Source organism: Amblyomma mixtum, chromosome 7, assembly GCF_055824585.1.
Source record: "Amblyomma mixtum isolate Tamu chromosome 7, ASM5582458v1, whole genome shotgun sequence".
NCBI lineage: Eukaryota > Metazoa > Arthropoda > Arachnida > Ixodida > Ixodidae > Amblyomma > Amblyomma mixtum.
This window is the reverse complement of record NC_143018.1, coordinates 50568279-50585348: the sequence shown is the minus strand read 5'-3', so window position 1 is coordinate 50585348 and position 17070 is coordinate 50568279. Positions and strand designations below refer to the sequence as shown.

At 46.9% G+C, this 17070-nt stretch overlaps 1 protein-coding gene across 1 annotated transcript; it reads right to left on the bottom strand.

The window, feature by feature from the left end:
• Window positions 1-2720: 2720 nt before the first annotated feature.
• Window positions 2721-16024, bottom strand: LOC149336073 (uncharacterized). Its single transcript, XM_089552572.1, has 3 exons — window positions 15904-16024; window positions 13718-14037; window positions 2721-6916 (listed from the first exon to the last, which is right to left on the bottom strand). The coding sequence occupies exons 2-3, from the start codon at window positions 14009-14011 to the stop codon at window positions 5786-5788; spliced, it is 1425 nt and encodes a 474-aa protein (XP_089408698.1). The 5' UTR covers window positions 14012-14037; window positions 15904-16024; the 3' UTR covers window positions 2721-5785.
• Window positions 16025-17070: the final 1046 nt, after the last annotated feature.

Here is a 17070-nt window from a genome sequence, read left to right as displayed (position 1 = left end):
GGACGTGTCACGAGGACGAGTACAGATGCACGAGTAGTCGTGACCAATGCATACCGGGGGTGTGGCAATGCGACGGTGAACCGGACTGCGATGACGGATCGGACGAAAAAGAGGACTTGTGTCGAAACACCACTACATCCTGCTCTGCGGACGAAGAAATCGGTTGCGTAGCTCACGGCGGGAATGTCACTTGTTTAGCGATCACGTCAATATGCGACGGTAAGCGCGACTGCGCAGATGGCTTGGACGAGATAAACTGCACATTCCCGCTGCGGTGTTCGGAAGCACATTTCGCATGCAGAGACGGCAGCAGCTGCATTTGGAGTTTATGGCACTGCGACGGGGAACGTGATTGCGCTGATGGTTCGGACGAACAAAACTGCGTTTCCTTGAAGCCCTGTTTGGGGCCCACGTGCAACGACACTGGTCGCTGCCTCAAGGACACGTGGCTGTGCGACGGCGACCGCGACTGTCCGAACGGTTCAGACGAAACCGACTGCGATCATCGAACATGTCCCGGGGGTAAATTCCGTTGCAACAGCGGACGGTGTATTCCGAGTTCGTGGCGATGCGATGACCAGGACGACTGCCCGGACGGCAAAGACGAAGACGGCTGCGGTCGTCGAATATGCCACGAGGATGAGTTCCGTTGCAGCAGCGAGCTTTGCATTCTAAATTTGTGGCAATGTGATGACATGGAGGACTGTCCGGATGGCTCTGACGAAGAAGACTGCGATTCTCTGAAATTGACACGGGAGTGACTTACGTTCTAAGATTAGGCGTTTCTTTTTCGGGCGGTGCGACGGCAACTGTGACGGCTATCAAGAAAGCGAATGCCCCGCAAACTCAGCCGTTTTTTTCCTTTGCAGTTTTAGGCGAATATACCCGGAGAGGCCTTTCGTATTTGTGCCGCCTTGTTGGGGCTGGTTCTGCATTTCGGTTACTGTTTGCGAAGTATGTTTCCTTGTGCCATCCGTAGTGTTGTCTGAATAGCGCACAGTAGCCAAAATAAGGTTGTTAGCCAGTTGCTCTGAGTTCTTTTGTACTCGCTAAGTGCTGCCTATGTAAGGACAAAGTCCCGGTAATAAGGGGCGAACAGATTCGCAACAGTTCGAAGGCAGCGTTCCAGCGATTATCGTCGCCTGCACTTTAAATATCATGGCCACCTCGTGTGTTACTCCTTAGCATGGCGAAAGCTGGCGTCTGTGGCAAGTCAAAGTTCTGAAGATGCGAGGAGGAGAGTTCTAACTGTCCAATGGCTCAAAAAAAGCTCTTCTACCCGCGGGGCACTGTAAAAAAAAAAAAAAATTAAAACCTAGCCAAGAAACTTCCGCAAACGGACAACATAAATCTGATTTCCTTAAATCCCGTTCAGATTTTGTGCCGTATTTCACTGTGCTATGCAGCTGAATTTGCTGTCAACATTAAATGAAACGTCAGCAAGGCAGTTGAAATGGTATCAGCTAAACAAAATTTGACTTGACGCAGTCTGAGAGTCAGTTTCGTTTTCACTTGCCCGAAGATCGCTGCATGGAAGTGGACTGCCCTGCGTGTATTCCTTCTCAAGAATCCAACAATCTTATGTCCTTGCTTTTTATGTTATGCTTTCCCATTCACGTTTTGGGATGACGCTGATAGTACGTCAGAAAATCTTTTAGGTTTTTCAATAAAGTCCTTTTTCTATCTGCACTAAATGTGTGACATCTGTTATAGTAGCAACAGCAAGAAAGCTGTCTCTTGTCGGTATTATTTCATAGATGCTGTGAATCGAAGTATTCAGACTAACAGAGTGAACTGAACGTGACTGATCGATTTACTAAGTTCCAAATCAACAGCGAAAGCCTGCTAGTCGCGCCTGTGTGGAAGGGTTAAATCTGTGAAAGGGGGTCTCAACAAAGATGCGATATGCCTAGGGTGCTAAAGTACGCCGCTTCACAATTATCCCCCATCAAGTTTTTTTTTTATACGTTTTGTGGAAGCTGAGTTATTTGTAGTCGAAATTTGAATTTCCGCGCCTGCGCGCCTTTCCCTCTCCTCTCGTCACTTTTTTGCACGCTGAAATGTCGGTCCGCCGGCTCCACGCACTCGACCCCTCCACCAACCGCCGACGCGCCTGGGAATTCCCCAGGGGGCGGAGCTATTCTAGTTCACTGTAGGCGGAGCCAACGACTCCTAAACTGGTTTGGCGCCGACGGCGCTGGCGCGCCGAACCAATGGTGGCATTCTGCTGCTGACGTAAAGAGCTCTACATGACGCAATGCGCGCGGATTCGGGCGAAAGCTCGACACTGCTGGTCGCCGCGAGGCGCGGAAGCGGCGGTCGTTTTCGAGGTCTCGTACGCGGCATGAACGCTCGGTGGTCTGTACTCTGCATAATGCAAGCGTCTTATAGCAAACCTCCAACACACTTTTCAGGGACCCTTTAACGAATACTGAAAACACTTTCATCTTGTTGTTGTTCTGGGGTCCGCTGACCAGCCTCTTTTTTTTCTTAGTTAACGTTGGTTCGGCTGCAGAAGACGCTTCTGTGGCTGAGAAATTTCGAGTTCAAAACTGAATTTTTTTCCCAATTCAGTTCGAACCCATGGCATTGCTGACGACATCGCGACTATTACGGACTCTGTGATTGCTCTCTGGATAACAGTGAGGTCTAGACTCTCAGGGATCCACGTAAAAAAGTACTTACGTAATTGCAGTTTGCTTGGGGAGATTTTTACAGCGAGAGCTGTCATTGGTACGTCCTACGACGACCCGCACGTGGCTCCGTTCCAAGCGTGGTGCGGGTAAGGTAGGGTGGCTGGTAAGGGAAGCACGGTGGATGCTGTGAGGGGCGATGTTGCGTAGCCAATAGGCTTTGTGTGCATAGTGGCAAGAGATGGCGCTAGAGTCGTGATCACGTGCAGCCACCAGTATTTGCCTCGCATTGCACTCGCGCAGAATCACTCTCGCAGAATTTAGAGTCAGTGTATAAGTACCTAGAGTTGCGTTTTTTTCTCTGCGTCACTAGCGCTAAGCACGATTACATGGTTGAAAAACATCCATGCATTGCGGAGAAGCCAACTCATTTGCATCGTTTAGCACCAGACCGTTGCTAACAGTCCATTCGTACACATACTGTTCTCGCGCTTTGCGGCATTTTTTTTTTATTCCAGCGCACATGTTCACTGAAAACGATGCTTTCTTATCAATAACAAGCAATTTTAATATCACAAGTGTTCACCGATTGTTAGAAAGAAAACGTTTGTGATTTTGGCGTTTACAACAGATGACACCACTCATCCACCCTACTGGAAGTATTTTGTTCGTAACTCATTGAGACAGGCCTTCACGAAGCTGACGCATTACTAGAAACCTGTATTATTCAGTGATTCAATGCAAAAGTAATATGCCTAGAATAATAGTTCGGCAGCCAGAATCAAGCGGACTGAGCCTGCACTTGCTCTAGGGCCCCTAGTATTTCTAGGGACCCTACTTGCTCTAACCACTGCATCAAGCCCGCCTCCTGCATGCAAGAGTTGCGGCTTTCCCATCATAATTTGGACGCTTAGGGGAGCAATATGGCGTACAAACGCTCAACTGGAGTGTTACACCACACAGAGTAAACATGATTTTTTTTAATGTTTTCAAGCTTATAAAAACGCAGTTTTCAATTAATGCAGCCTTCTTGTCATTGTAACGCACTAATCAATCGACACGCGGTATGTGGTAATGAGGAAGTTTTCAGAGCTACAGCGCACAAAAGTTCGCACTTGTTAGTCATCGATGGGCGCCCTCAGCTAACACCACTTGCCTCAGCCCGGCGTGGGGGTCCCCCACCAAACCCATCACGAGACTTACACCCCTTTCACAGTCCTCTCGAATGACATCGAACCGATAGTCTATTGACTCGCACGCCAATTTAGTGATGGTACATGGACGGCTCCAATGGCCATTGAGTCAATAGTCTAACTAGTCAATGGAGCAGCACGAAACTTCACCCAAATTTCATAGTAAAATAGTATTACCACTGTTGGCGGAGACTAGAAGATAATTAGCTTGTTAACTACCACAGCTAGGCAACTGGTCGCCATTAGAGATTTGTACCCGGTCGTGAGCTAATATAACAGCCATATATTAGTTTTCAGAATTTCGAAAATGCGATTATCTTGCGGTTCGACAAAATTTGGCAACATCGTGCCAAAACACGTGTGTTCGAAAAACATGCAGGCAAAGCCACCTTTCCAGTGCACGTAACGAGCCAAAAAAGCAAGACTTTGCCGAGACACAGCGTCAAGGCTAATCGCGCTTTCTAAATTATAAAAACTGATATGGTTATCACTAAAGACCGACCACAAACCTCTGATTGCAACTCGGCGCCTAACTCTAATAGTTAAAAAGTTTACTAAAAATGTACCTGCCGTGGTGGCTCCGTGGTTAAGGCACTCATCTATCGAGCCGGAGTACCCGGGTTCGAACCCGACCACGGCGGCCGCGTTTCGATGGAGGCGAAACGCAAAAGACGCCCGCGTACTGTGCGATGTCAGTGCATGTTAAAGATCCCCAGGTGGTCGAAATTATTCCAGAGACCGGCACCTCTTTCTTCTTTCACTCCCACCTTCCTCCTTCCCTTCCTTCACGGCGGTCCACCGAGATATGCGAGACAGATACTGCGCCGTTTCCGTTCCTCAAAAACCAATTTATTTTAAAAATTAGTTAACCAGCTTACTATTTAAAACGATTCATCGATTTTCTGGTGTCCACCAGCACTGGTAATACTACACTGAAAAAGCCATATTTTTACCTCAAAAAACCTACTTTTGATAATGGCCAACACATGTAATAAATGTCTTCTGGATGCACAGGAATTTGCCAACACACCCCCATTGGAGGCCAACAGAAGTAGGAGGCCTAAATAGGCAATCGATGTTATCGTTGATAGAGGAAGGGAGTATAAGTCTTTTGTGCCGTCCTTCTTCCAGACAAGAATCACTGGCGCGGCCCAAGGACTCGACAACTTCTGAATAACACCTTTGAATAACATATTTCGCACTCATTCATGATCACTTCGAGTTCAGATGACGATGACGCTCGGTAGGGCTTTTGTCGGATCGGACGCGAGGCGTCAGTGCCAACCCTGTGAAGGGTCCAAGACGACACAATCGAAAGTGGGCTGCCTGGCTGTGAAGAGTCAAACATGGACGAGGACAGCACGGCCGCAAATCAGGCGAAGTTTAAGGAGGGATCCGTCTTCGGGTGAACGGCATACTCAGCACCTCCACCAAGTTTAACATGCGGGGTTTCATCAAGGGCAGAATGGGCGGCTGATATGAAATGGGTTCGCTTGGCAAGTTCGAGCACAAGCCACCTCTACGTCATTGTTTTTGTCTTCTATGTGGGCGGCAGAGCCTCCATAATATTCGGTTGTGGCCGCGGCGTCTCCATAATGTTACCCAACTTCACAGTAAGCAGGCCATGTCACTGTCATTTTTAGACGCCCTTTATGCAAAGAGAAACGAGTGATTGCCAAACAAATTGTGCGAAGACGACGGGACAAGAAGGTAGAAGCACACACAAAGCGTCTTTGTGTGTCTTGTGGGTGCATATTTGTGCCTCTTCTTGTCCCGTCGTCTTCGCGCAGTTTTTTTTTTGCAATCGCTATAAGCCAACTAGCCCGACAACATGTTGTAAAGAAACAAGAGGTCAGTGAGAACATGGGCAAACACAGAATATCAAAAGGAATCGCCGGAAAGATAAGGGAAAATCACGCCCATGGTTTTGGAACAAGAAGAACTCGGCACTAACGATTCTCAAACTTGCTTTTCAACCAGCACAACACCTAACTTTAGTTCATTATCTTGAAGGAATCCTCTCTCGTTGAGCACCGTGAGTTCAGTCCTGAATAAGCACGCGAAACGATTGAATCCTCCTTCGACACATATGTCGGGCATCCTTGGAAGGACTCGGTTCTTTGTCGGCACCTTGTGGAGCAGTGTCACGCAACAGTCTGGCGACAGCGGGAGAGAGGTTTTCTTCAAGAAGCCAAAGCACTTCAGGCGAACCTCCAAGTAAGCGCACGGCTCGAACGAGTTGTCACACGTGCCAACGGCCACCGTCACATAGCTGTCCCGCCGGTACCATGCTGTCACCTCAGCGATCGTCCAGTACAACCCTCTCGGGGAGTTCAATATCTCGCCGCCGTTGCTCACGGTCACGAGGTACTCCATAGAAGAACAGTCTGGCTGCCAGGGCGGTGTCCACAGAGTGCTGTCCACCATGGGCAAGCCTCCTGAATAAGAAGTAACGTGCTCGCAGCGAGCGATTATTGGGCGGCGTGAGGGATGAGCCTGAACCTTCTGACGCAAGTGTTCCAGCGCACTCAGCGAGACATCGGCAAGGCGCTCAAGCTTTCGAAGCATGAGCATCTTCTCTGTCGCCGTGGTCGTTTGGTTGGTTCCACCTTCTGACGACCTATCAGATCGACAGTGCTGCGCCGATGTTGAGGAACCGTCATGGTCCATCGCCGTTCTCCCTGCCATCCCACTCTTCGCGTGACCCTCGGACTCCTTCAGCAAACGGGCCACATCCAGCAACTGCGCACCTTGACTCTCCACGCATCTCGTAAGCTCGCTCATTTGGTTCTGAATGGAAACCAACTGGTCACTGCAAGTCTCTCTCAGTGCAGCCTTTAGATCATCCAAGTTGTTATTCCAGTCGCGGCTAGTTCTCGGGGTATCAGGCAAGGGCTGTTCCGTGCCTGCGGTAAGAGTGCTGGTGATGCATCCGGCCACGTAGTGTGCCGGGAGATTCTTGTGCAGGACCCTGACTGCACACCGTGGACACTCGAGGGCGTGGTAGGTGCACTCTTCCTCGTAGTGTAGCAGCACAGCTTCCATGGTGCCCACAAACTCGCAGCCCTGCTCTTCGTTCCAGCAGTGAGCCTTCAGAAAAGGAAAAATAAAAACACTATAGGATAAAAGGTCATGGAAAATGTCTCTGATGGCTATACCGGGTGTTTCACCTAAGATGCATCTGCAGTTTTTAAAAATAGGTTTTTTTTTAGCGAGAAGAGTGCTTTTTTCGGCATAGCATTGTCAGCGGTGTAGCGCATAAGACCCGCCGCGGTGGCTCAGTGGTTACGGCGCTCGGCTGTTGGCCCGAAAGACGCAGGTTCGATCCCGGCCGCGGCAGCTGAATTTCAACGGAAGCAAAATTCTAGAGGCCCGTGTACTGTGCGATGTCAGTGCACGTTAAAGAACTCCAGGTGGTCGAAATTTCCGGAGCCCTCCACTACGGCGTCCCTCATAGCCTGAGTCACTTTGGGACGTTAAACCCCAATAAACCAAACCAAACATAGCGCATAAGAATACAGCTAAGACATGCTCGCTAGACGTTAAAGCGGATGCTTGGGCGAGTTGGTACGACATTTTCCTGAATAACAGCGCAAACTTGGACGAGGACTGAAGAAAGACAGTGCCTGCCCATGTGTCTTTCTTCAGTCCTCGTCCAAGTTCGCGCTGTTATTCAGGAAAGTGCTCGCTAGTAGGCTGATCAACTAATTCTGAATAGTTAACTTCTTAAATATTACCGTTGGTCTCCTTATTTCTCGAGAGGCGTGTAACACACCGCAAGCAATATCCATGTCAGTTTCTAGAATTTTGAAAAAGTAGTTACACTTGGCGTTGCAACCCAAGAAATTTTGACTACATCGCGCCAAAATACATGCACTTTCGAAAAGCTTGTAGGCAAAGCAACCCCTCCAGTGCATGGTAGAGAGAGGGTATGGTAGATGGTCCTTGGCGATCACAAAATGAACAAGGGAGGGGAAAACCTCAGGTTGCTTGAGCCAACGTTTCGACAAGGGGACTTGTCTTCGTCTGGGCAAAGCGTTCATCATTGGCAGGGATTAAATAGGGCATTCGCTCCGAGGAGGAAGGCCCCGGGGGTGGGGAAGGAAAGAGGTGTGAGAGGGGATGTGTGTCAGGAAGGGGTGGGAGGTGAATCTTGGTTCGTTAAGCTACAATACTGAAAAAACTTATACCCGGGGGTGTGTGTAATGAACAAAGGCTTTGAAAGGCTTTGAAATCCACAAATTTAAAACACTGCAACCAACAGGGATTAACATGTCCAGAGGAAACCTGGAATCTCTCAGGTACATTCCAGGGTTAGCATGATTTTAAACTAACAAATGTCTTGCACGTGGTCAGACCATTTCCTAGAACCTAGACCCACGTCATACCTTCCACCACATTTCCGGCCTTCTCACCCTCTCCCTTTGTTCACTTCTTTTTTTTCTTTCTCCTACTCCCCTACTATCAGTTCTCGGAAACCATGACATTCCTGTTACCCCCTCCGCCCCCACTTTTTGGCTTTCTCTGAACCCGAGCCATTCCCCCCCACCCCTGCCTTGTCCTTCCTTGGAAATGCCCCCCCCCCCCCCCCCCCCCCCCTTTCTTTCTCCTTCCAGTGCCAGCCTATTTTGTTTGCCTTGTACCACGCTGACTAATCCCCTTATCTGAGTCTTACAGGTCCACCAAGCGCCTCCCCTCCATCGCAGCCCCTTCAAAGACTTTGTTCATTACACACCACCCCGGGTATAAGTTTTTTCAGTATTGCAGCTTAACGAACCAAGATTCACCTCCCACCCCTTCCTGACACGCATCCCCTCTCACACCTCTTTCCTTCCCCACCCCCGGGGCCTTCCTCCTCGGAGCGAAGGCCCTATTTAATCCCTGCCAATGATGAACGCTTTGCCCAGACGAAGACAAGTCCCCTTGTCGAAACGTTGGCTCAAGCAACCTGAGGTTTTCCCCTCCCTTGTTCATTTTGTGATGACCCTCCAGTGCATGTAACTTGTCGAAACAGCCAAAAATTGGTTCGACCACAGTGCCAAGGGTAACTCCGTTATCGAAATTCTAAAACCTGATATGGATATGCCTCTCAATAAATAAGGAGACTAACAGTAATAGTTAAAAAGTTAAACACTCAATATTGGTTTACCAGCCTACTAGTTAGCACGACTTAGCTGTATTCTGATGTGCTACACCGCTTACAATGCTCTGCCGAAAAAAAGCGCTCTTCAAAATTAAGCACTCAAAATGGGTAACGAACCTATCAGCTAGCACGTCTTATCTGTATTCTGATGCGATACAGTAGTGGCAAAGCTATATGGAAAAAAAGTGCTCTTCTAACTCAGAAAGCCTATTTTTAAAATCTGCAGGACTTACAGCATATACTTCAGGGTCACACTCAAAAACGGGAACATGGTCTCAAGTTTGTTTGCTAGACGGGCAAGTAAGTGTGGCACTGCCACCGTCAAAATACCTTATTATGCAGAACCATCCTTGACGCTGAAGGATTAGGAACAGGATATTTTTGCTTGGTATGGTACTGAAGGCATCAGTATATAGCCTATGTGTTACCGCGTGGAATTTGGCTAAGCCTGGTAAATGATTTATAATTAAATCTCTTATTTCATGCTGTTTCAGCTCTAGTCTCAGTAACCGAACAGTGGCAATGGCATAAGGTACGTCCGATTTTCGCTCGCACACTAAAATATCAGAAGTCACCGCTGGTTTTGTCAATTAATGAATGGAACTCATTGCCATCCAGCATTGTCGGCCATACTGAATTATCATCGTTTCAAACAGCTTTACTAACATTTTTGAACACAGAACATGCGTCATAGAGTGCTAGATGATTTACCGTGTCCGTGACTTTTTGGCGGTCCTTTTTTTGCTTTGCCATTTCTTGTGTGCTGAACAGCTCCGGAGCCCCTTTTGTGTGCCACTGTATTTTTAGTTACTTATTTTGCCCTAATTATTACTCACTTGTTTGAACGTGTTGAATTTTGCGGTTTCAATGTGTTATACTGCACTTAACCAAATGTTACCCAAACTCTGCCTTCTGTATATTTACCATCATTTGTTATGAGTTGATTTGTTATGTGTGCTTTCTTTTAATCATTCCCCCCCTATGTAATGCCCTCTTCTGGGTCTTTAGGGTAAATAAATAAATAAATAAATAAATAAAGTTCAGTTCAGGTTGCGTGAAGCATTCAGAAACTACTATGTAATGACTGCTTCGTCATGTAAATTCACTACAGTCAACACAAGCCTTTCCGAAAGCTAAAACAACAAATGAAGAAGCAGCTACAATGGCATTTTTTTAGTCTCCCTCAAGAGGCCTGAACTGAACATCGATGTCACAGCCATCATTCAGTCGTTGAGACCAAAACTGAAGCAACATGAAAAAATAAATTCAATTCTGAGTTATTTATCGGGCGTCAGCGAATTCCATGTGGCGATTTCTGCCCACTAATGTCTTGTGAATCATTACAAAAGGAACACACAACCAAACTTTGGCGTCTATTACGCTTTAACGGCATTTGGAATATTGCGTGGCTCCTGTGAAAACGTCCCACAACTACGAGTAAAAATTAGCCCCCCCCCCCGTTCTCTTTAGAAACATATTTTCATATTTGTAGCCCGGGTGCTAGAACCATATTAAACAGTGAACAACAAAGATAGCGTGCAGACTTTCCACTGGTTCGCTACTGAAGTAGAAAGCGGTGTGGTAGGAAGAGGAATGTTTGACATCTTTCACGGGTGTGTAGTTGCCGGAAAAAGATTTAACAACAAAAAAAAACCCACGAAAAGGCTTAATTTCTTCCCAGTCTCTGCATAACGCCACAAACAGCACTGAGTGCTTTGCATTATTTCTCTGCGCGACCTACACAGTGCACCCCTTAGACAGGCCCCGCGCCTTCAGGCGTGACAAAATATCGATAATATATTCACCGCTCTAAACAAGCCCAGCTCTTTTAGATAACGAAAAGCTTGGCGAGTAGTTTTTGCTTGTATACTCCGTTTCATACATAGCTGTCAACACTGTCAAAGGTACGGAAGTAGTCCGCTGCAAAAAACAAGCAAAATGTATTCGTCCGCCTCGCGTCGTGGCTGAGTGGTACGAAGCGCGCGCCTGTGTGTTCATTTTACAAAGAGCCTAGGTTCAATTCCCGGCTCGGGTGTTTTTTTTATTACTTTTTTATTTTTCTTAAAAAATTAATTAGGTAGAAACTCGAAACTGTCAAACTCAAATACCTACTTTGAAAAACACAGCGCTGTTTACTTGTCTCGAAGGCAAAAGGCAGTGTTGTGCACGGCATACATACGATGTAACTTGAGTCGGATGGCGTTGACTGCAAAGCTGTCATATTTAACACTGCGAGATCTAGATATGGTCACCTTGCTAGGTCGTTTTTGCGGTGATCTTATTCCAGTAGCGAGACCTTCCTTCTTGAACCTCGCAACTGTCCGAGGGCTCACCCCGGTCATCTCGCCCACAGTTTCGAGAACTTCACGCATAATCTCTTCCGGTAAGCGCTTCCTTACGCTAGAGTAAACGTTGACAATAACCTGCTTGCAGTCGTTCGAAATTTTCGGAGACTTCAGCTTGGAGAACAGGCGAGCAGGAGATGTTTTTGAAGCCGCAGTGGGCGAAGAAAACGAGCGAGTAGGCTATAGCGGTGCCATTTTCGCATACTCGGAAACCGAAAGATGAAAGCAGACGACATTGCCGGCCGGCCTAGCTGCAAAAACCTGATACATGTGGAGCCGGAAAAAAAACCAGAAAACTAAGGCACTCTGTTTTGAAGAACATTAAAGAAAAAGCAATCTTTTTGCAAAATAAAACACCATTATCAATATACTGCAATATCAACCAACATTTACTTTAATTTTGAGTTCATTACTCTATTCATTTTTGACGCACTACATTACGATGCGGACGAGGAGCGCGAACAGGCGCCGCAGCCTTGGCTGCGTTGACAGCTATGTATGAAACGGAGTATAGAACATGGTGCATAAAAATGAAGATGACACAGAGAAAGACCAAAGAGGAGCTAACTTTCAACTGGAGGTTAAGGGGACCCTGGTCTTGAAAAAAATTTTTTATTAATCTAGATATAGTAATGAAATTTTCAGGCCACATGTATTTTTCTGTGCTGATTTTAGATATGTCATTTAATTTTGTGTAAAACAATTCCTTGAGCACTTGTGCAATTTTTATGCAAGTCTTTTGGAGACAGCATATAAGAAAATTTGCTGCAGGAAACTCGCTGAAATGTATGCCATTGGGTTCTCTTGACACCGAGGAATACAACAAGGGTGAAATTGTCATCCTGGCTCTCATAGAACCTGAGTAATAGGGTACTGAAGCTACCACTTCACACACAGGAATACACACTTTTCTTCTCATTTCTGAAGCGACAACTTCAAAACTCTATAACTCAAGTTCTATGATAGCCAGGATGATAATTTTACCCTTATTGCATTCCTTGGTGTCAAGAGAACCCAATGGCATGCATTTCAGCGAGTTTCCTGCAGCAAATTATCTGCAAAACTTTTCCCAAAATACTTGCATAAAAATTGCACAAGTGCTCAAGGAATTGTTTTGCACGAAATTAAATGACATATCCAGAATCAGCGCACAAAACTACATGTGGCCTGGAAATTTCATAACTGTGACTTCATTAATAAAATTTTTTTTTCAAAGACCAGGGTCCCCCCTTAACATGAAAGGAATGCATGCATGTCACATTTACACCTAAATCTTCCGTTGGAAGTGGGCGCCCGTTGCATCTTCCTCTGGGTCGTCTTCGTTTTTCTCCGCAATGTTCTATGGAAGTACCATGCGCTTGCTTCTTACTTGGCCTTCTTACTTGCTGCTATAAAGTTTGTAAACTCTAAAGTGAAAAAGCGGCCTTACATAGATGCACACCGCTTCCCCATTCTTACTAACCATGGAGGCAGCAATTGCGGCTACACCTCTTGGCAGAAAGCCATTACTCCGAGGACTAGATGTAGGAAGTAGCGGTACATTGGTGGCCGCTATTACCATGAAACTGAGACATCACTCCCGTCAAGTATTTACGATTTAAGGAGATCAGAAGTATAAAAGCATTCTTTTTAAACACATTTTAATCCTAGCTGAAGCAGTAAGCCGTCGATTTTATCTTTTCGTGCAAGGATTCTTGGGAGTACTGTAACGGTGCTGCAAAAGGGCAAGCGCAACTCCCTTTCGGCGCCACCACCCTGCTTGTTGGCATGGGTTCTTTTGCAATGCCATTTGCAAAACAGGCACAATCAACTCAAAAGCTATGCTACAGCATCCACCAGCCTAAGGGGGGAACGGGGAGGACAGGGAAGCTGACAAAACTTGTGAGGCCGATTTCCTCAAGTTGGGTAAATCCGATGAACGCTGATCCACACTGTGCTTGAGTGAGTTCCAAGCGAAGAACGGCCAGGTCCGTCCTGTCCCAAACCTCCTGCCAACTGGCCGTTCTTCGCTTGGAACTCACTCACGCACAGTGTGGATCAGCGTTCATCGGATTTACCCAACTTGAGGAAATCGGCCTCACAAGTTTTGTCGCGTTTTGTCAGCTTCCCTGTCCTCTCCGTTCCCCCCTTAGGTTGGTGGATGCTGTAGCATAGCTTTTGAGTTGATTGTGCCTTGCGAGGCAAAAGAGAAAACGGAGGGAGAAAAAGAAGCCGTCCCTCTTTCCGGCATGTGTGGCACGAAAGACGGCAGCACCTTGGATAAAAATGTCTACACGCACGTGTCGGCGAGGGAATGCAAGGTGCATACCAGAAAGAGAAAGAAAGCTTTATTTCACAGGGTGGCCCTAATCCGGGGCTTCTGGCACAACATGCAGGGCCATCTATGCACCGAGCATCACTCACCGTCAAGCTGTTCGCTCTCCTGGATGCCATCGAGTTCCCGAGACACTCATCTTCGGCGAAAGGCACCATGTCCAGGGGGCAGATCCCAACGCCCTCAGTGGCACTCGCTCTGAGGCAGGACTCGCACAGAGCGTGCGAGCAGGGCAGCACCAGCGTCCGCTTGGGAATCACGCCACACAGGCCACAGACAAAGGTGGCGGGCACATCCTCGGCAAAGCGCGTCGGTCGCCAGTTGACGCCCAAGGCGTAGTCACGAAGCCGGTGCCGCACTCTTGGTCGCTCCGTGTATGGCATGGCAATACTTGCAACGACCTCCGAACCTGCGGCAAATATGGCAGTAATACAACTTAATGGGAAACTGAGTCCAATTCCAGCCAAATTTTGTTCACAGGAAAATGTAAACAAGGAGGTTTTCTTTTTGACAAAGTCTATTTTAAAACCCACTCCTGCTTAAGGCTTTGCAATAAAGCCAGCAGTCTTCTGTAAATAAATAAATAAAAATGTGATTCTTTAGCTTTTTGGGGCTCGTTCGTTCGGCACCAAATGACATAGCTACTGCTGGAAATTGAGAGTCGATTTTTTTCTCTTTTTGCGCCATTCAATTACAACTTCCTTGGTGATGACGTCGAGACCACAATGGACTCCGTGATCTCCGATTGAAATTGGATTACGGTGTGGTCTAATCACAGAGAATTGTAACTACACACAATATCAGCAATTACAGTTTACTCATTAAAACAGCCAATGGTGGCGATACCTGCACTTCCTTCCTCTATTTTTTTGTCTTTTTAGCGCAAAAAAAAAAGCAGAAAAAATCAACTGTTTTTTTTTTTTGCAAAAGTACCCTCTTTGTCATTAGAATGCAGTAATCAACTGCTTTAAGCCAACTTTAGTTTCGCCTCAGTGGCCCTTTAAATCAACAGGTTGGAAACAGCACCCCATGGCTGACAGGGTGACCTATTACTCCAAAGACAAATCACGGCAGCAATTCCAGTTGGTTCCAGTTGGAACCAACTGGGTTTCAGTTGGTTCCAACTGGAAATTGTTCCACAAACCAGTTGAGCTGGGAAAGATTTTCACCTGGGAAGAAATCAACATTTTAATCCTTTACTCAAGCCAAGGGCCCCAAAATTCCTGCGCTTACAATTTCATCTTGTGATTACCTTTCTGTTAGGTAACTCCTTTGCCGAGGGAGGACAGTGTGTGGCAGTCACTAATTAAAGTGCAACTCCAGGAGTTTTTTGAACATCTTGAGTTGATAACCCTGTCACACTCCTTAGTGTCCCCACTCTGGTACAAAAACGTTTTTCGGTATACCGAGAAGTATTTAAAAACTAAAACCAGGAAACCGAAATCGAAACTAAGTTTCTACCAAACGATGATGTCATGGAAGACCTACTTATTAGGTCACGGATACTGCTGCAAAACTGTACTGCTACTGTATTGCTTGCAGTTGTATCCAACTATACTGCATTGAACGCCTTGCATTGTATGCTATTTTACGTCGCGCTGTAGGGCCCGCGTGTCTTGTTCTTTTTTTTTTCTGTTATTCCTTCATGTGATTTCAAAAGCTGTTCAAGATACGAGTTACTATTTGCACTTTGTGCAATTTTTTTTTTATCCCTGTCATGGGCTGCCTCTCAAGCCCGATGAGGCTTCGCCAGACCTGAGTCTCGTACTGTTATTTTAATGGCAGCAATAAAGTACTATTATCGCTAGTATTATTACTTGTGAACAAATCACACATCTAGAGGCCGCACATTTGTTTCACAGATACTGAGTGCGAACAGTTACGACAACATAGACGCAAAGCGAAGTGTCAGAAAGCAGCCCGCCTGCTGCACTTAGCGCCTGACGGATCCGCAAACAGCGTTCAAATCACGCGCGCCGGCTACCAGGTCACGTGGGAGCAGGGAACCCCGCCTTCCGTGCATGTTCCACGTCGGAACGTGGCCACCCCAAACTACGCAAACGCCACTGAAGCAAACACTGCATGTTTAATTTAATAGCAGAATGACTACTCTACGGTCACGAGAAATCAGAATATAAAATGATCAATTATATCCCAGCTGTCGTCACCTCCTTCCGTAGCAAACGCGGGACGCCGTTATCTGCAGCTGCGATGAAACACGAAAAACAACGCCGACAGAAACGGTACCCACCAGCTGGTATCAGTAAACACTTACACGCTTTGTCGCGATGCTTTCAATTTGTAGAGCACAAATGAGCTTTAGTTTGCATGCTAGTTTTTCGCGTCATTTATGAGTTATCTACACCGCGTACCGTGCGCGCACTTTTGAGCGGAAGAAAAGTTTACTCATTGTTGCCCGGTGACGACAGCAGTCAGCGCTACTTACGGCGGTAGTGGTCATTTGAGGGAAGTCGTATGAAGATGGGAGCCATTCAAATCTCGACGACACAAAAAATAAAACCGACTCTTTATCCATTTTTTAAACAGTACAAACTATTACACAGCGTATTTCCTAACTTGGTTACGCGCAACACGCGCTACGGGCTCTAATGTAGTCCAATCTGCGTCAAAAATTTACGTCCTAAGGGATTTGCTTTCGAGATGTGCGGTGTTAGCGGTAAAAATCTCACAAAGTTGACGGGAGCCTTCCCAGCAAACCAAAAAACATTCAGAGACGTCTCTGAGAGGTTTTTGGTTTGCTGGGTTCGTCATCGCGCCTCTGCAGCCGAGGGCGTCGACGGGGGAACGAGGGCTAGAGACCAACCAGCGAACCCCTTGGGCCGCGTATTTTTTACACAAAATGTACTCGCCGCAGTCCACGGCTTTGGCGTACGGCTACAGAGGCCAAGGTCACGGGTCGTGGAAACACCTGTGAGCACTGTGAAGTATCAATATATGCGGGAAAGGCTGACGGAGCGCGCCCACGGGCTCGGCGAGATTGAAGCAGCCGTCGCCAAGCAGTTTTTAGGTGCCGAATTTTCTCGCGTATTTAAGCTATGCGTGGTTGAAGTTAATCCGGAACCCTTAGCGTCACTCTTGGACAAGTAGGAGCCCACCCTTGAGGAGCTTTTGTTCTTTTCTTGAAGCTGTTCCTCTTTCTCCCCCATACATGCAGCTCCGGAACATTAACATTCTGCCACATATTTGACATTATTTCCAAGCCCCATATCGACTGCAAATGCATGTGCTTTAATTCACCTTGACATTGCCTACAATGCAGAAACTTTTAGAAATAAACGCACACCTCCGTGAAAAACGGAGACCCAGCAGACTTATGTCGGGGGTACCCATTCCAACTGGAGCGACGCCGTGTCCACTTGTACTACCGTCCCGCCGAGGGAGCTCAGTGGTTACGGCGCTCGGCTGCTGACCCGAAAGACGC